Below are 20,952 nucleotides of genomic sequence, written 5' to 3' on the forward strand. Positions count from 1 at the left end.
TAAGAAGCACTCCGTCGTCAGGCCATGAGTGGCCTACCGAGACCATCCGACCGCCGTGTCATCCTCGGTGGAGGATGCGGATAGGAGGGGCGTGGGGTCAGCACACCGCTCTCCCAGTGGTATGATGGTATTCTTGACCGAAGCCACTACTATTTGGTTGAGTAGCTCCTCAATTGGCATCATGGGGCTGAGTGCACCCCGAAAAATGGCAACAGCGCTTGAAGGCCTGGATGGTCACCCATCCAAGTGCCGACCACGCCCGACAGTGCTTAACTTTGGTGATCTCATGGGAACCGGTGTATCCACTGTGGCAAGGCCACTGCCTATCTTTATTTTTACTGTTGGTAATTCAAAGGCCACTTCCACACTGTGTTCATGAAAGAAGTTGAAGAAATTTTATGAGTTTCTGAGGGATCTTATTCAAAAGAAAAAATGAGGCTGGAATGGAGCTAATATGGTAATAGTGCTGGAAATTTTTTGTAGTGCACAATGAGAAGAAGTCTCCTATTCTAAAATAGCTATATTTGGTGGACTCACAGTTCAGTAACAGACACATGACCATTGATTTAACTTGGGCATCTTTTCTCTTTCATTCGCATTAAAAGAAAATATAGCGATGGCCAGTTCATAAACAGTCCCCTTCATAAAGTTAATTGTTTGACAGGCAAAACATGATTTTTAAATATTTTCTGACCAGTCCAATTTCCTTCATGTGGCTAGTAGTACATCAAGTTAGTATAGCCCATAATAAGCTCTACAATGTGGCAATGTGTCCGATACAAATTCCCTTACTGAAGTCAGACGAAGGTGAATGCAACTTCTTTTTACATTTCAGTCTTTCTATATTATGAAAACTTTGCATTGAAATATGACTCAAGTTATATAAAGGCTCTGTTCTTTTTGCACATAAATTTTGTTGGTGGGGTTCGTGATCATGTAGTTTGGCACATCAGTGTTACTGACATGATTACTGTATTCAAAACTGTTACTAATGTACTTACAAAATTATTACTGATTGTAAATACGTAAACCAGCACAGAGATGTAAACTAGGTGTTAGCTAGCTGAGACTTTTATACTGAAATGTTACTGGAGATTCTATCACAGAAATATTATCTGAATAATAGGAAAGCATGGACGCTGACTTGCTGTCTGGTGGGGATATATAAAGACAGGTGTTTGGATAATTTGTGAAACTGATAATTATATTTTACTTACAATTGTACATGGTTTAAATTTAATAGCGGTGCCATTCTATTGAATCAAGTACTAACTTTGTTTAGCTGAATGTTGGATATTTATAAAAGTATTAAAATTCAAGGTACCATTTGACTGACACATCACAGAACTAGAAGGTGCTTTACCAAATGTCATGTAAAATTCTTATGTTCATAATTTCTCGTATTGATTCAATTCCTTGATTAGTGCTTTATTTGTCTAACCAAATGCACTGTACAAGCATACTGTCAAATTTGGGAAGTAAACAAGCTTAAAGGTACTATTAACAAAAGTCATTTGAGATGGATCAAAACTTTAAGTAGAAATTATTTCAGTGAATTTTTGGTAATAAGTAAATTGCTTACTGGGAAGAGTAAACTGAGGCTACCCAATGAGGTGGGTCTTTTATGAAAAAACAGATGTCATTGTACAGTTATAATTTATAATTCCAATGCAGGGCTTTGCTTGCTTTTATTTTGTAATTGGCCTATTTTGGCTGATTGCCATCATCAAGTTATATCCGGTGGTTTTGACATCCATTCGATGTCAATGGTTCTGTCACTGTCTGTTTGTTTCTTAGTTGCATTCCATTGGTGTTACTGTAGTAATAATGGTTGGTTTCCATCTTGTCTAACTTATTGTCTTGTGTAGTTGTGGTATTTTTGTGACAGCTTGTTTGATAGATAGATAACTCAGCTGTCATGAAAATACTGATATAAAGAACATTATTACTGCAATAAAATCAACGGAACATAACTAACAAGGAAATGGACAGTAACAGAACCATCAGTATTGCAAGGATATCAAAACCATCAGATATAACTTGAGTAGGTGGTTCAGCTGAAATGGGCCTATTATAAAATAAAAGCAGCCCATCTAAGCATTGTACATGGTATTTTAAATAGTAATTACACAATGTCCTTATATGCAGTGCACCCAGAAGAGTATAAACAGTCATTAGCTCACCACATTTTCACTATCATGGGACGTGGGGACAACATCAATTACAGATTTCCTTAAAACAAAATATTTTATGGAGGACTAACTATGCCATGGTAATTAGCAGTACTCAAATAATCTAGTACACCATGACTTTTAATGAAGTGTTGCCTACACAGGAATCTTGTAAATGAAGTAATCTTTCAGACAGATACTTTAAAAAAAAATCAGTTATCTGAAACAGAAGAATGATGGCAAATGGAGTAATTTCACCTTGCTATATTTCAAGGTGTGTGGTGATTGGAAATTATGTTTTCCTGAGAAATACATGTATGTGTTGATTGCATACACTCATGAAAGCCGTAGACACTATGTTGACAGAAGTATACACAGAAGGTACAGGAAAGTGTTTGCTTTTACAATATGACTAAAACAATTAAGAATCTATTAGGAACATGTGACAGATGTTAAAAAGTAAAGAATGAAAGAAAATGAAGGTAGCCAAGGAAATGTGCAATGTGTTATTTATGACAAGCTGTTAAGTCTAATAGCAATGAATTTGCATGGACTTCAGGCAAAATCAAGTGGCAGGTTCTCATATATTCTTGCAACTGTTCATATATTTTCAAAATTTATCAAGCTGTATCCACTCAGCAAAGCCACAAGAAGGGCAGTCATTAACAAATTGCAGAAAGATTATTTTCCACATACAGGGAAACAAACAGCATTATTAGCAGTTAATGAGTCACAGCTTACATCAAATATGTGAAAATCATTTGCAGGATGTATGAGAATAAAACATATTTTCATTATCAGTACACCATCCAGCTAGTAACGTGCCAGAAAGATATGCAAAGGAAAATATTTGGAACTCATTTACGGGATGTATGGGAATAAAACATATTTTAATATTACAGCAGAGTCCCGCAAATCTGAACCATGGTAATCCGAATGTTCGATTAATCCAAACATGAAAAATGTTAGTCTAAGTATGGAAAACTGTGCAGTAAACTGCTGTACATACACATTATTTTAATTTACACAGTACAGTAAACATGCATTAGAAAAATTGGCAAGAAAACATTAGGTTTAAACAATGCATAATATTGAAAGAAAAGCTGTCAAACTTACTAAAATACAGCGGACATTTTATCCCTACTTTTTAGATGACAAAAACTCAATCATTGTTTTTGGTGTAATGAAGACAGTCTGTTATATGATGCATACTTGTGCCATCATCTTAACATCATCTAAACATCGAGTTAGCAGATGTAGCAGTGGGCTGTTGCTCCAAATAACTTAGCACAAGGTCAAGGGCTTCTGCTGTGTCACTGTATGGCACCAGCTCTCCATTGTCACTTTCAGGCCCATTGTCACTTTCGTCACAGCAGTCCACGTCTTCCTGGTCTTGAGTCACAGCAGCAACTAAATCAGCAACAGTAAGGTTTTCCACACATGCCCCATCCACTCCCATCCAGATCTACGTCTCCTTCACTAGCTTCTTCACATCCAGGGATTGTCTGTATCATTTGTAGTAGATTTTTCCTCTTCATTTTCAACTAGGTTGTCCTGAAATTCAAGAGATGTCCACAGTTTTCTCCATGATTTTCTCAGAGTATTTTCTGAAATATTCTGTCATGCCTCAGTGGCCCAATAAACAACATCCTTCACATTGGTCTTTTTTATTTTTCCCACTAAAGGAACATTATCATCTTGGATCAGCATTCTTTAAAATTGTTTTCTGTAAATCAGTTTTAATGTTTGCAGTATACCCCGGTCAATTGGTTGTAGAAGTGGTGTAACATTCGGCAGCAAAAATTTCACCACAATTTCTCCACCACATAATTCCTCAGTGCTGGGGTGAGATGGTGCACTATCAATCAAAAGGATTGCATGGGGAGACAAATGATTTTGTGTATAAATCCATCAAACATAGGGAACAAACTGGCTGTGAAACCATTCTTTGAACATCTTACCAACCACCCACGCTTTTTTCTGGTTGCAATAATATACTGGCAGGGACTTCATGTTGCAATTTTTAAAAGCTCTGCGTTAGCAGATTTGTCGATCAGCATTAAAGGCAGCTTGTGATTACCAGCAGCATTGCTGCATGCTAATAAAGTCTCATGATCTTTGCGCACTTTAAAACCAGGATCATGGTCTTCTGCTTTAGATGCCAAGCTTTTTGTTGGCAATGCCCTAAAATTACGGCCAATCTTGTCAGCGTTATATATTTGTTGGGGAGAATATTTTCCCTCTCCTATCGTTTTTTCAAACTCACCCAAGTATTCCTTCGCTGCATCATGGTCAGAATAAAGCTTCTCTCCAGTAATTGTTTTTTGAATCTGTCAAACCAGCCTGTACTCACACAAAATGACTCACCACCATTCATTAACTTGTTCAGGTAAACAGCCTTCTCCTGAACCGGTGCTCCAGTCAAAGGAGTTCCCCTTTCTCTTTCCTGCATAAACCAAAGGAAAAGAGCTTTATCCACTTCATCGTACTGGGACTGTTTCAAAGTCTGCCGAATTTTGAGTGTTTTTCCCGAAGACGTTGCACAGAACTGTTCAAGCTTCACTTGGTTCTTCTTCCAATCAAAAATGGTTGCTTTACTAACACCCAGTTCTGTTGCCAGTTTAGGTACATTCTCACCATTTTCTATCCACTTAAAAGCATTCAGTTTTTCTTTTAGAGTTAATGTTGTATGTTTCTGTTTACTCATAACGAAAATACGTACACCACTGCACCTGAATGAATACAGTACAACTGTTACACATGCCAGTGATTGATAACTAATATAACCAAGCACTTTGTGAGCAACTGGCAGTGCATTGACCTCAGACACTACAATGGACTCAACAATGCACAACAACAAGGGCAGGGAGTGAGAGTGAGCAACTGTTCCCACACTTGTTCCCATTTGTTACCATGGTGTACCTACATACTTATCTGCTTGGTATACTTCATTCTAGAAACTCGTCACCGTAATTCCGCCTCATCCAAACAAATCGGTAATCTGAACAAGGTCTGGTCCCAATTAGTTTGGATTAATGGGACTCTACTGTAGTTAACCACACAACTAGCATCTTGGCAGAAAGATACGTGAAGAAATTGGTCGTCTGTGCAGAACTTATTGTGGTAAAAAGTATAACACCTGGATGCAATTCTTATCTAGCTTTGAGGATGTAACGAATGGTCTACATCATAAGTCCACAGGATTTTCCCCATTTGAAATACTACAAAACAAAAAACTAGTGAACTTAATATCAGAAAATGTTAATTTTTCCCCAAGTGCACCAATGTATCAAGAAAGAGAAACATTGGTCAGAAAGTTGCATGGAGAAATCGGTAAGTGAGAGAAAGGCCAGGTGTGATGGGAGAATAAGATCAACAATTTTTTAGACTCTTGATCTAGCTCTAGTCAAGTCTAAGGAAAGGTCTTGTCAGGTGACACCTGAAATCTGAATTTCTTTTTATATATACAGTGCCTGATAAAAAAGTGAAACATCCAAAAAGGGGAGGATTAAATGAGATGAAACTACAAGGGTTGAGGGGGTGTGCAATGTTACTTCAGAGACTGCAAATTGAATCAAATTTTACAAAGATTTGGCAGTATGAGCCCAGTTATCACTAAGATGTTGCACCCTCTCTGGCCTGGATGCATGTGCTGATTCAGTAGGGAAGGGTGTCATAAAGTCATTACATGTTCTCTTGAGACAAGCTGGCCCACAACTGTAATAACTGGTTCTTCTGCCCACCTACATGCAGATTCCTATTGTCATCAGCGTACCTTCTTAATTGTTTTGTTATTGCTCATATGCTGCACACTAATAACCATTTTGTAGCATCGGCATTATCAGCAAGCAACCCTTTAGATTGTCTCTATTTGTGTGTGTGGGGGAGGGTGGGGGGGGGGGGGGGGGAGATTTTGTTAGTGGAGCAATTAAGCCCAGGTCTTTGTGACACATAATATTCCACTGCCACACTGCAGTATAATTGCTGAGGTATTCCATAGGCTTCCAGTTGTAGAAATACTTGCAGGCTTCACCATTTTATAGCTCAGGAACCCCGAGTCCACCTCAGCATACCATAGAAAGAGGTCATAATTATGATCCATGGAAAATTCATATTGTTAACTAACTGCCAAACTTAACATTAGCCAACACTGGCCCCATAAGACACATGTGACTTATTGAATGTTATGAATGTTGTGAGCATTACCACCTCCTTGAGTAATGAATAATTTAATATGTGTGAGAAATGAATTTATATGTAAGATGTATCACATCTGTGATCAGTACACTATCCGATCAAAGGTATATGGACACCTATTAGTGGCATTAATACAGAGCATGTTCACCCATCACCTTTATGACAGGAAGAACTCTGATGGGAACACTTTTAATATCTGTGTAGTAATGGCAATCCTGCTTTGTCATGTGCTGATGCTACAGAAATAGTGATGTTGGATTCTGGGGTGTGGAGTGAAGTTGGTGTTTTAACTCATCCAAAAGATGAGTTGGGTTCAGGTCAGGACTCTGGGCAGGCCAGTTCATCTCATGAATGATATTGTCACAAACCACTGGCTCACAGATGCTGCTTTATGACAGGATGCATAGTCATGCTGATACAATCATTGTTTCCAAACTGTTCCTCTACCATTTGCAGTTTACAATGTTGTAAAATGTTTTCATATACTTCCAAATTAGTATTCTCTTAAGCACAATAATTGGTTCATATCCAGATCATGAAAACACCAGTGCCATAACGCTGCCTCCTTGGTACTTCACTGTTAGCGCTTACACATGATGTCAGGTAATGTTCTCCAGGCATTCATTAAATCCAGTCCCTACCACTGGGTTTCCACATGGAATAGCATGATTCATCACTCCAAATCAATTGTTTTAAATCAACCACTGTCCAGCTTCATGCCACCTCAAGTGTCCTTACATCTCCATAAATATACATACTCTACAAGCCTCCATATGGTGCATGACAGAGGGTACTACATACCACTACTAGTCATTTAGTTTCCTGTTCCACTCACAAACACAATGAGGGGAAAAAATGACTGTCTATCAGCTTCAATGTGACCCCTAATTTTTTTCATCTTGTCTCCATAATCCTCATGTGAATTGTGCATTGGCAGCAGTAGAATCTTTCTGCAACTGGCCTCAGATGGATGATCTCTAAGTTTCCTCAATAGTGCCACATGAAAATAACATCATCTTCCCACCAGGGATTCCCATTTGAATTCATGAAACATCTCTGTAATACTTGCATGTTGATCAAACCAACCAGTAACAAATCTAGCAGCACATCTCTGAACTGCTTCAAAGTATTCCCTTAATTTGACCTCTAGGGAATCCCAATCACTTGAGCAGCACTCAAGAATAGGTTCCACTAGTTTTCTATAAGCTGCCTTCTTTGTAAATGAACTGCATTTTCCCAAAATTCTTCCAATAAAATGAAATTCACTATTCACTTTCCCCACTGCCAATCTGATGTGTTTGTTCCATTTCATATCACTTTGCAACATTATGTCTAGATATTTAGCCAATGTGACTCTGTCAAACAGTGCACTACTAACGCTGTATTTGAATGTTACAGGATTGTTTGTCCTACTCATGCACATTAACTTACATTTTTCTACATTGAGAGCAAGCCACTATTCATAAGACCAACTAGAAATTCTGTCTAATTCATCCTGTATCCTCCTATAGTTATTCAACAATGACACCTTCCCATACACCACAGCATCATCAGCAAACTGCCGTAAATAGTGGCCCATCCTGTTTGTCGGATCAAGTGTGTGTACCAAGAATAAGAGCAGTCCTATCATACTTCTGTGGTGCACTACTGGCAGTGCCCTTGTTTCTGATGAACATTTGTCATTGAGAACAACATACCGGGTTATATTACTTAAGAACTTTTTGAGTTGCTCACATATCTGGGAACATAATCCGTGTGCTCAGATCTTATGTTTAACATTCACTACATAAGTTATGGCTTATAAGGAGCAGCTTGACAATTGCACCCAATTCTGTTTAACTCCCTGAACACAGTCATTGTGCTAGCTGGACTACTGGTAGCCCTTTGGAACTCGAGCGTGATTCCTTCTGCTGACTTAATGTGATTTTTACAGTCACACTCTGCAGTGCTCAATGGTCCTTGTCCATCAACACATGAGTTTTGGTTTAGCTGTGGTCGTTTCTTCACATTTCCACCAACAGTGGACTTGGGCAGCTTGAGAAGGGTTAAAATGTGCCTGATGGATTTGTTACCCAGGTGATGTCCAGTGACTAGGCAACATTCTAAGTCAGTGAGACCTTCTGACTGATCTGTTCTCCTGTCATTGCCTCTCTACTAACAACACAATATGACCACCTCTTTTTATACTGGCAGGGCCACCTTACACGACATCTCGTAGTCAACTGCAAATTACGTAGTGGTGTCTGGATGCTTTTGATAAGCTAGTGTACGAGGGCATTTTGAAAAGTAAAGATACAATGGCTTGCAGTCCTTAAACAGAACATTTATTTAGAAAACGTCAGTTACATCATATTGACTGGATTATTTGTTATTTTTTGACATAATCACCCCCGTTATCCAAACATTTGTTAAGTCGGTACACAAGCTTTTGTATCCCACAGTCATAGAAGGTTGCCGCCTGTTGTCAGAACCACATTTCAACTTCATCTTTGGAATGATTTTCCACCAAGATGTGAATTCAGGTAACGGAAGACATGGAAGTCGGTGGGCGCAAGGTCCGGGCTGTATGGCGGATGGTCCAATATGTCCCATTTTAATTGTTTGAGTAGTGCTTTGGTTATGAGGGCTGTGTGAGGCCGAGCGTTGTTATGAAGCAAGCGGCCTCCACTTGTCAGCATTTCCCTGCATTTTTTTTTAATTGCCCTTCAAAGACGTTTCAAAGTCTGGCAATATGCAGCAGCATTAATTGCCGTTCCAGGAGGCATAAATTCCAACAGAAGAATGCCTTGTCTGTCCCAAAAAACAGAAGCCATGATTTTCTTCACTGAAATCGATGTTTTGCATTTATTGGTTTTTAGTGAATTCAAATGGCGCCATTGCATTGATTGTTACTTGGATTCAGGAGTACGGTGATAAACCCCTGTCTTGTCACCTGTCACAATGTGATCAAGGAACTCATCAGCTGCTTCAGCATAGCGAGTGAGGAAGTCAAGTGCAAAGCCCATCCTTTTCTTTTTGTGTTCTTCTGTTAACAGTTTTGGAACCCAGCGTACACACAATTTCCTGTACCCAGTCACAATGTCATAAATAGTTGTCATTGACATGTCCGGTATGATCTGATGCAATTATTTCAATGTGAGACGTCTATTCGCACGAATTGCTTCCTCCGTTCTCCGAAGAAGGGCATCAAAGATCACAGATGGCTGGCCTGTTCTTTGTTTGTCATGAACATCTGTCCTACCTTCAGAGAAATGACAACACCATTTCGTTACATTTTGTCGATTCGTAATGTTCCCATAAACAGAAACAATTTCTTTGTGAATATCCGCTGGTCACTGACCTTTTGCATGAAGAAAACGTATGATGGGGTGCACTTCGCATTTGGTGGGATTCCAAATTGGCGCAGCCATTTTAAACACGACCTACTCCAACCAGAAGCAATGTTCAACTGCTGAACGACTGCGAGGAGAAAGCTAATGGTTCAAGGTTAACACCAGCGTTGCCAACTTGTTCGTCAAAACTGTTCTGTTCCTCTGGCGTACAGTGTATCTTTACTTTCCAAAATACTCTTGTACATGCTAGTGAATGCTAAGCAGATGTTTGTGTCACGACTTACCTGGCATTTTCTTTTATTGAAATAGTTGGATGTGACAATCTCATATGCTTGTATTGAATGAAAAAAAATGTTTCCTAATCTGTGACAAAATGTTTATTCTATTTTTCATGCTTCAGCGAATTCTAATGCTTTCATTTTTGGGTAATTAATATTTAAATAGTTTATGTAATCCAAATTTAAAATGCATTGACAAGGTGTTGACTATCGCTATTTATTACAACAACAAATTCCGTAAGAATTCTCAAAGAGATTGCATTTACTTTTTATTTTCTAAAAATTACAATTGAAACCAAATTCAAAAATTAATCTCAAAAGTATTTTATGTGTAGAAGACTAAAAAAATGAAATTTGTTCTCAATTTGGAAAAGATGTATAGCTTTTTTGGGCTCATGTAAAACTTAGAACACATACTTTTTATTCCAATTACTGGCTCATTTGTGTAAATGGCTATTTATTTCTACAAGGAATTCTTTAGAAGGAATCACATAATATGTAGTCATATAAAGAAAGACCCATGGAGCTCATGCACTCAAATGATTCTCAGATTTACACAGTGAATGACAGTCTACAGATGATCCCACTGAATATGTTTCAACTGTTCATTAACTGTTACGCATTTCTTAATTCCTAACATTTATTGACCTCTGTGTGTTTACTAGCTATGTTTCTTACCCTTTTTGATAAACTCATTTGCTCCAATAAAAGATAGCACTCTCTTGGCTGTCTTTGGTATGGACACTAACTCTTCCGTCCACCAGCAGGTATCAAATGTAAGAAACACACTAACTGAAATGTAGCGACCATAAAAAATAAAAAATGAAAAAGTGTGCATAAAATAGAATAAAAAGTTGGAGAAAATATAACTATTCATCATAGATATCGTGCATTGACCAGGAATGTTCAGCACTGTCTTCATGGGCCTATCTATATTTCTGCGCTTCTTTCAAAGAGAGAGTATTGGCCTTAGAGAGAGTATTGGCCTCTTCTGATAACCCTGAAATCTAAAAGCAACTACTGCTGTAATCATAAACATTGTGTAGTGTTTAGAAATCTGAATTGTGAGCTGTTACCATAATAGTAAATAAATAATCAGTTTAATTGTCGCTCCATTTTTTCTATTTATTTTCTACCTCTCTCTGCTCTTGCCTTCTGTTTTTTTTACTTAATTTTGCTTTCTTTCTAATGTTGTTTCTTGATCCTTTAAATAAATGTGTATCCTCACTGCTCACTGCCCCACTCCATAAAAGGGCTTATTTTCCTCTACTACTTCCACTACTACTACTACTACTACTACTACTACTACCACCACCACTACTACTCTGCATTTGATACCCCATCTAAAGTTTATGCATTGGCAAAAGAGCATGGCAGAGGTTGGCAGATGTATTTAACTGCTTAACAATAGTGTGACCAGAAGGTACTAAAGCAATTAATTAGTATCACTACAGGAAGTAATATTCTCAGTATGAGTCAATGTTGTCTGTCAGTTTGTGGTTTTGATACATGTGTTCTTTGGATCACCCTAGTATTTCTTATAAGCATCTTTCATTTATGTATATAACACATATGTTAAATATAACACTGCATCAACTAAAGATATACTTGTCTTTAAAAAAGACAAATATGCTTTTAATTGGTGAATATTCATTGCCAGTCTACTTCAGCATCAAACACAATTTTCCTTCTGATTAATGTTAACACAGCTGGTACAATTAACTAGAGTGTGGGGAAATGATGAGGTTTCTGTCAATGAAAAACAGTTTCAAATTCATAATCTGTAACACAGTTTAATTAGTTAACATAAATAAACTAACAATCCTACTAATAATATCACAATGTGTGTTTCAACATTCACTTGTTGTTATATAAATACATTTTCACACCCACAGACACAAACAATTACATATGAACAAACTATATAAATACTTTAATGTGAAGACAATTGAGTCAATGAATGTCTATGAAATCATTCACTCAACTGATGTTGTGCCACTGTGATAATACAAATATATCATGGTTTTAGAATACTTAGGCTGATCTAGGCAGCTTTTTTTGAAGGACAGAATCTTACACTCTGCAAAATATTTTGCAGTGACAGTTGTAAGGCTAACCACACAAAAGAAAGAAACAAAAAATAGTGTAGTAGTATGTTATAAATTTGACAGTTTTCTTTAAAAGGGTGGAGGAGGGGGGTATAGGGATTTAAAGAAATGAATTTGGAAGATGTGACAACAGAAGAACCCATAGAGATAAATAATTTTTAGAAAATAATTTTTAAAAATATGGGAAAGCAGTGTAAATACAATATACATATTTTAGGGCTCTGGACATTTAAAAAATGCAGGTATCAAGAACTGCAAAATAATCTGTCCAGTATGTCATTATGAGAAAAGTGGAAAAATATATGACTCTTACATTTAAACGGCAACAATGATGCATATGTAGCTAATCATTTTGCCAACATTATAGTACCTCATTTTGGTAACAATGTCAATGTGCATAGCATTTTCAGGTGTATTTAATTTATTATGATGAAAGACCCATTTCCATACTGGACTAAATGCTTGTAAAGATTACTACAGAAAACTAGCAGTTCCATCTTCTTTTCAAAGATCAGTCAGCCAATTATTTTGACGTAATATGTATGCCAATTTTCTTGCACACAGAAAAATAGTGTTAGTTAAGTAAGTCTCACAGTACCAGTAGTAATCTCTCATAATTAAATAACCTTATATCTAATCAGTCTTTTCATACTCTTACTGTCTATTCTGTAACATGTGATATAGGAAATCTCTACACAAATTAACACTGACAGGAAACAGTTTCTGTATTCTTTAACACTTCCATTTTGCAAAGTATACAACATTAATTAGTAAAATCTTTGTAGCTTTATCCTGCTTACATTTATAACTAGTTACTATAGATGTTCTTTCTGACTATGTTTTATTTTTGTCACTGAGTTTAGTTTCAGTTTTGGCACATGCAAATTTTGTATCAAAGACCTGATTATTCCATAATGTATGCCTGGGAGTAAGAGTATTTGCTAACTATTAACTTTTATATTCTCAAGAGCACTGTCACTTTGTATTATAGAAAAAAGAATGATTTTTTAGAAAGACATTCCCAAAAACAACTCACTGTGCCAGTCAATGTGCTGTTGAGCAAACTGACAAATCATAAATCACACTTGCATGTAAGCTCCTTTCCTTTATTGTTTTATATTCGTTTCTATGGACATCTGTTTTAATACTTTCTGGTTTTCCATTACTCAGATCTTTAATGCTTTTTGCTATGAGTCAACATTGTCATCAAGAACAAGACAATACCCAACGCATCCAATGACTGTAGGCAAGCTGTTTCAATTAAACAGCAAAAGCATTACCAAAACCAACCTGTGTATAATAATGATATAATTTAGGTATTTCATTGTTTGAAGAGCAAAACGCTTCAATCTGCATATGAAATGATATTATTATTTCATAACTGCTGCTTTTAAATACTCTTCTCAATTGATTTACACAAGAGCAAGGAGCTGCCATATGAAAATATGACCCTGAGTGAAAAACAATATAGAAAATAGAAGTTATTTGATCTGTGTAAATGACAGAAACAAGTTCCATCTTATATGCTATAGGTGGAAAATAGATTATTTTTGTGGATTGTAGTGAGAGTTGTCAGTTGTTCACATGCAAGCACATCTATTTACAAGTAGAAGATTATGTATGACAGTGAATTAAGGATACAGAAGACCTTTTACTCAGTTGAGGAAAACTGACACACAATATTATACCATAACCCAAGAAATTTTCAACATGCTAAGAATTAACACTAATTAAAATCAGAAAAATAGTATAAGAGGAATGTTCAAGCAATGTAAAATGGCATTAATTTACAGTATTTTAATGCATAAATCCACTCACATTTTATTGTATATGTTCGTTTTGTGTTACATACTTTATTACTCAGTCCAAATGATATTTTGTGAAATTCATGTTAGGCATACGGCAAACACACACAGAGCAAAAAGCAAATTAATTAGAGTGAGACAGCAGAATTTGTCAGACCTGTATAGATAATATCGAAAGAAAATCATATGGGATATACAGTGACGAAAAAATTAGTAAAACAATCAAGAAACACTTAACACGATAAGAAAGGCGACTTTATGAATGGCATAGAACTATAACATGTAATGGAATTTGCAAGGAAATAATAACTTCATGTTAGCTAATAAGAGATGATGCTTAGTGAAAACTCAAGGGAGACCTAATTTGACTACAGAACAGAATTTCAGTGACACTGTAGTTGTCAAAAGTAGTCCAGATTTTTATATACAAGCCATGCAAATAGGAGAGCTAACAGGTCATCACAGTAGGTGAACTTTATCTTCTGTTATGATTATCTTAACAGTCCTTAAAAGTTAATAAGAACAACCATGAAAATCTTTTTGCCAAAAACTGAGAAAGAGAGATAAATTCATTCAAGAAATTAGATATTTTACTCTTCTCTTGTTTGTACCTAACACACTGAGAAATTGTGACTGATAAACAATACCTAACACAGTATCTGGAGACTGATATAAAATACATCTCATATTCCTTTTTATTCTTCTTTGCCTTTAGGAAGCCTATAAATGAATATAGTTACCTTATTCTGTCGGTATACTGCAGAAAACTGCAGGAGTAAGTCTGAAATAATTTCACAATTTCTAATATACTCCCTACCAATCTTTGGAAATATCTTTTTTAAGTGATACAGTTATCTAGTTTTCATTAAGCTAATATTTAGGGATGAAGTATTAACTTTGATACTGTACATCATCCAAACAAAATGGAATGTTTATCATAGTTACTTTAAATATATTTCTTAAAGTGGACACTGTGAATAAGACTTTTATGTTTACAAAACGCACACACAGAATAAAGGGAAGAACATCTTAAATATCTTTTTTTTTGCAATTTGGGATGCTTAGATAGTTCAGTCTGCACAGCTTGCACATGAAAGTACAACAGACTAGTACAGATTACTGAAGTGCTGAATGCAGTTTTCTGAAGGTGGTGGCAAAACATCACAGGGTCAAGATGGCTCTACCACCATTGGTTGTGGTTGCCATACAGATGATGGCATTGACATAGGGTGAGGTGGTTGTGATTGTCCACTGTTTGATTGCTGTTGTGGTTGTTGTTGAATGAGTAGTTGCTGACGCTGATGTGGATACTGCTGCTGCTGTAGATGCTGGTGTTGTTGCTGTTGCTGTTGTTGTTGTTGTTGTTGTTGTTGTTGTTGCTGCTGCTGCTGTTGCTGCTGCTGCAAAAGCTGTAACTGCTGTTGTTGCAATTGTTGCTGCTGTTGCTGTTGATAACTATAATGTTGTTGATGGCTTCCATTAGGAACCCTTTCAGTTGATATCTGAGATGCACTTGGTCCTGCAACATTCACCATTCTCAGCTGCACTTGGTCTAGTGTCTTGTCTATTGCCCGAAGTCGCTTCTCGAGGCTTGTTGTTGACAAGATACCTACCTGTAGGATCGAAAATGTGGTATTAATCAGTGGTTGAATTAGCCAAGTAAATAACATTCGGAGCAAAGTTTTGACATTTTGAATTTTTCCTACTTTACAACAGAACATGATATCTGTTTTTCAGATTTGTATTGGAATTTTTTTAAATCGGTTAGTTACTGGATTTTACAATAAGACCTGGCACACTGTCACAAGTACACCTACACAATAAAAAGAGAATGCAAGACTTTGAATGTGAAAGCTCATTCTTATTTGTATACTTTGTTTTTGGCTCTGGTGTAGTTGGCAGACCTATCAGCAACAGGAACATGTTCTGTCTTCATGCAAGTGAAAATCACTTCCATATAAATGGATGATAGTGACAGGTTACCCTAAATTCACTTATGACACACGTGTAATTCTGGTCATTATGGCCTGGAGCATTGTCTGTTAAAATTCATATTTATGTTTGTTATTTGTGAAGAGAATATTGAACAGTACTGTATTAAGTGCAGAATGTAATATAACCCATTTTTCTGCCAATCTAATGAGATGAAGGCAATATTCAGTCTCAGAAGGATAATTCCCTGCCATATGCTGCCTGTTCTATTCAAATGGTCCTATAAGATGTATCGTCAGATCTCTTCCCTATTAAATAAACTGGATATGATGGTACAATGATTACTTGCTCAGGTGGTAGACCTATAGCACTTTTAGATTTATCCAACAAACGTATATCAGTGCAATATTCATTGCCTGTACCACCAATTGCACACACTATCAATATGAGGTCTGAGTGCTCTGCACACCCCTTATGTTTGAAACTTTTACATAAACTGTGTTTTCAGTCACTCATTTTGTCTGCCAAGCATCCAATTATGAATCCCTGCACATTCTACCTTCAGCAACTCTAAGAACTGTCTTTTGCCTTAGTAAAACTCAAATTACACATCCTGTGTCTGTCACACATCCTACTGCAAGAACCTTCACCTTCTCCAGTTCCATCAGTCCCTCACACTCATTAATCTGCTCCTTCATAATCACATAAACCAAGCTCAAACCATACTTGACAGCCTCTACTCCTTTTCCAGAAACCTTTTACTTTGTGAACACAACTACCTCAATACCATCACTTCAGTAAATACACTTATTCTCAATAGCTGGAACAGCATTCCCAGCACCAAACAAGTAAGCAGCCCCAGCTATACTTCTGCATTATCCCCACATGGAACTGCCTTTAGCCAAGTAGTAACCTACTTCTATGATCAAACCTCCCCCCCCCCCCCCCCCCCCCCAGTCAACCCCTCACACGTTCCCCACCAAGCCTTGCTAAATTACTCTGCCTTTCACATCACCCAACACTTCCTCCACCCCACATGAAACATACTGCTTCTGAACAACCATCCTGTAACACTATTGTCAACCTTTCTGCCAAAACTCTGACCTCTGCAGAGGTCTCAGTGCTTTCTAAAGTCATCACTTTTAGCCCGAAATTGTCATTCAGCCATGCTGGACTTGTAAAGAATCTTCTTTCCCTTACTCACTCTCTGCAGTGGACACATTTCTTCACCACACACCTCACCGATAACAGCCAATCAAAAACCCACCAAGAACCTTGTTTAAAACAGTGCCAACTTCCTCCAAACCACCATCCTCCTCCCCTTCCAAGGCAGTCTTTCACGAATTTCTCACTTCTGACCTAGCCTCACCTTCCTTTCCTAAATCTCTTCCCAGTGAGTCCAACATAACTCCTATGGAATAGCTATTCATAACCTAAAAACCAATGTAGGACTCATCATCCTTCCCACTGACAAAAGCTCTGTCAGAGTGATCACGAATCAAAGTGATGTGGGTGAGGGTCTCCAGAAACATCCTTACACATTTACATACAAACCTTGTGACCATGATCCCATGCCAGAAGTCCTACAAGACCTTCAGCAGCTACTCAAGGCCTTAGGTCCATCTCAAAACCTAACACCTGACTACCAGCCTCCTCCTTCCAGCAATCCCCTGCGCTCCTACCTTTCACCTAATCTCCAAACTCCAAAGCCCTGACTTCACAGGTCTCCTTACTGGTTGTCCATCGTGACTAGGTACAATGCTCCCACAGAACAAACCTTAGCCTTTATTGGCCAACACATCCAAGCTACTGTCGTAACCTCCCGTCCCACAATTCCTTCACTGCCTTTCCACAGCTCTTGTCCCATTACCAATGGACTCCTTGTTACACACTGTTTGCCACAGCCTTGTACACCCACATCCCCCTGCCTTGTGGCTGTGGAATGTCCAATGTCCTCCTGATACCAAATCCAGCTCACTCTTCCTGATCCTCCCAGCCAACCACATCGTCACCCAGAATTATCTCTCTTTTGAAGACCAAATCTATAAACATACCTGTGGTATTTCCATGAGTACTCACATGGTAGCACCCTATGCCAGCTTACTGTATTCATGGATCATCTGGGAGAATCCTTACTATCCAGTCAACACCTAGAACCCGTTGTCTGGTTCAAATTCATTGATGACATTTTCATGACGGACTCCGCACAGACAGTCTTGCTCTTTCCTCCAGACCCTCAACACCTATTCCCATACCCACTTCACCAGTCACCATATTAAATGAATTTAATTCTTTTTACAGACATCATATGTCGCTACTGCAGTTTATGAGATATTGTTACAAAATAATAATAATAATAATAATAATAATGTTAAAATAAAAAAGCTGATTGTTTTGTTTACATGAAAAGTGCCTCTTCTAACCTGCAGATGCTGTCCTAATGGCAGTATTGCTAGCAGCCACCATGGCCAGGCAGGTCCATCAGCTAGAGTGGGCCAGTCCTCCTCAACAACAGGCATGTGGCCAAATGTGCGTATAATTTCTGCCTGCACCTGGGGTGGCATTGCTGCAAACCACTGTTGTCCTTTCTGATGCACTCGCTCATGCAGTTCTTGCAACCCTGTCAAATAATTTAACTTTTTTGTAGCTTGATTAACATATACGAATAATGTAAGTGTCAAACATTCATGTTTTTGCTGTAAATTCTAATCAACTTATGTGAAAAGAAGAACTGGAAACTTTTGGTATGATGTGGGAATGCTTTATACTATGGTAAAATAATAAAATCTATTAGTTTACAACCTCAGTGGCAAGATGCATGTCATCTTGCAATTCTTGAACTTTCATGTTGTGCAATTGTGTGCATTGTTGAACATAATTTGAGACAATGAGATTCATCACTTATCAATGGAATGTGTCTGATTTGCATTACTTCCCCATTTAAGATCTATGCACACTGACTATTGATTATTCTGCTCCTTTTGTTTTCATTAGGTGTAAAACTTTTCTTGGTAACTTTATTATCTTACACTTTTTTTTTCTTTTTTCATATTTTCTGTTTGTGCTTTCAGTTTCTACTGCAGCTTTTTTCCATCATCTCTCTTCTCTCCGAGTGCACTTACTTCAGTGAATCAGCTTCCTTTCCATTCTGTATCTATTCGGAATTTCTTTCACATTTTTTCCAGATCAAGTTTGGCTGTGATTGCTGCACACTCTCTTAGCAAACAGTGGCTTTATCATAATTATTTCATTTTCAGATGTTATCTGTTGGCTTTTATTTTTGTGAGCCAGATTGCCTTCTCTATGTTTTGTGTTTTCTTTGGTTTTCTGTCGGCATAATAGCTGTATTAACACTTTATGCTGCATTCACAGATTTCCTTCTATCTGATTTTCCTTCATTATGCTTTATAAAAGATCCCCGTGTAGCAAAATCTCTAAAATGCTGCGGTCAAAAGACATGCAACTTCCAAAATTTTTGTGTATGCTGATATCCAATGTCTGCCTAGAGGACACTATTGTGTAGTAGCCAAAATGAAAAAGTTGCTGTCGGATATCATTACAAACTCAACAAGAAATATAAATAACTAAATAAAATAAAAACTTACTGCCAAGATGTTCTGGCATCACAGGCTGGTCTCGTAGAAACTCTACTTGTGCAGTATCATAACCATCACGCTCTCCTCGGGCCAACACACGAAAGCGACGCATACCGACAGTTGTCAAGATGGAGCATCCATCCTTAAGGAGAATCCAGTCTCTAATTTCTAACATTGTACCATATTCTGCATACCTAAAAAAGATACAGATAATTGTGAGCTTAGTGAAGCTCAAAATTTACTGAAAATTTTCATTACACAAGGGAAACAAATAAATAAATATTTTCTTATAACATACTGAATCAAGTAAAAAATATATGAACTGAAACATTGTTAACAGAGATCAATGTGTTCATGCTATGAAATCCTGATGTACACACTCATAAAAACACAGAAAAGGCTATCAGCTTACCTATCTCTGCCTGCATCTTTGTGAAGACAAGCTGCAATACCAAACTGCCGCGATCCTGAATCGACACAACGTCGCACCATCACACGATATCGCGGTTCGTACACATACAGAGGGCACGGCACACACGGAAATGCTGTAGTGCACACAAAAACAGGCACATGGGGTCCTCCTCCAACCAACTCCTGGCGATGAAGAGCCTGCCGTGCTGCATACTCAGCAGGCAGCAGAAGACGTAGAGCACACTCGACAAATTCCGTGATACTGCGTGGACTTGTTGCCAAATACTGTAAATATGGAAACAATAGTTATTGTTGACAATTAGTTCTTTTCTGACACCTTACAATAAGACAGTGAATAAGTTGCTTAGTTTATCTATATATTTTTCATACTATCCTTACTCTATCAATAGCGCCTGGTCAGCTAACAGTAGTTTGTACGCAGTTAAAGAAATGTGATAAACTGTATACTAAAATAGTTAACTTACACAGAAACCACCCATTTTCTAATGCCATCATTTTAAGGAATCCACCGAGTATCAGAAAACTAAATTTATTATTCTTAAGTTTACTCTTCTATGGTTTCCTTTGCGTTTACTACAATGTTTTCATACTTAAGTTAAAAGTTTTTATTTAATATTTAACTATCCTTTTAGATTTAGTCATAAATGTTAGGTTGCTCAACTTATTGCTTTCTCAGTTGACATTATTATCTTTCTTGTTGCCTAGACTATCACTCACATGGAAAAGAACCTTAAAAAGTCACAGAGCAGGCTCAACTGTGAGACTGTAGTTCAGAATTAAGCATTTTTTGCTTAAACTCTTCTTTAGCAGCTAACCAACAATGATACACTTGCTGGTGTTCAGTGAAGTAAAGTTCCAGAATCCAGCGCTACAGTATTGATGGTTAGCTGCAACAGTTTGGCACATCAACTATCCCATTTCCTCCCAGTAGGCTTACACCTTTGTAACTGCTCCCTTTCCCATCTCATGTAAATGGTGAACTACGATTTGCAATTTGTGTACCGCATTGACTGTTTGCAGTGGTACCAACTCCACCTTTTACTTACAATAGCAATGACTGACATGCACTTCCTCCCTACGGCACAATATGCACCGACACAG

General features: G+C 37.5%; 1 protein-coding gene and 1 pseudogene across 1 annotated transcript in view; both read right to left on the reverse strand.

Moving 5' to 3' along the window:
- Positions 1-206: 206 nt before the first annotated feature.
- On the reverse strand, positions 207-324 carry LOC124722390 (annotated as a pseudogene).
- Positions 325-11,808: 11,484 nt separating this feature from the next.
- LOC124771652 (LON peptidase N-terminal domain and RING finger protein 3) overlaps positions 11,809-20,952 on the reverse strand; it is a 192,355-nt gene continuing 183,211 nt past the window's right edge. The window contains exons 8-11 of the mRNA XM_047249327.1: positions 19,832-20,115; positions 19,429-19,613; positions 18,247-18,443; positions 11,809-15,504 (exon numbers count right to left, since the gene is read on the reverse strand). Of these exons, the coding sequence (XP_047105283.1) occupies positions 15,061-15,504; positions 18,247-18,443; positions 19,429-19,613; positions 19,832-20,115 (1,110 nt within the window). The 3' untranslated portion in view covers positions 11,809-15,060. The remainder of the gene's footprint in view (positions 15,505-18,246; positions 18,444-19,428; positions 19,614-19,831; positions 20,116-20,952) is intronic.

Source organism: Schistocerca piceifrons, chromosome 1 (genome assembly GCF_021461385.2).
Source record: "Schistocerca piceifrons isolate TAMUIC-IGC-003096 chromosome 1, iqSchPice1.1, whole genome shotgun sequence".
NCBI lineage: Eukaryota > Metazoa > Arthropoda > Insecta > Orthoptera > Acrididae > Schistocerca > Schistocerca piceifrons.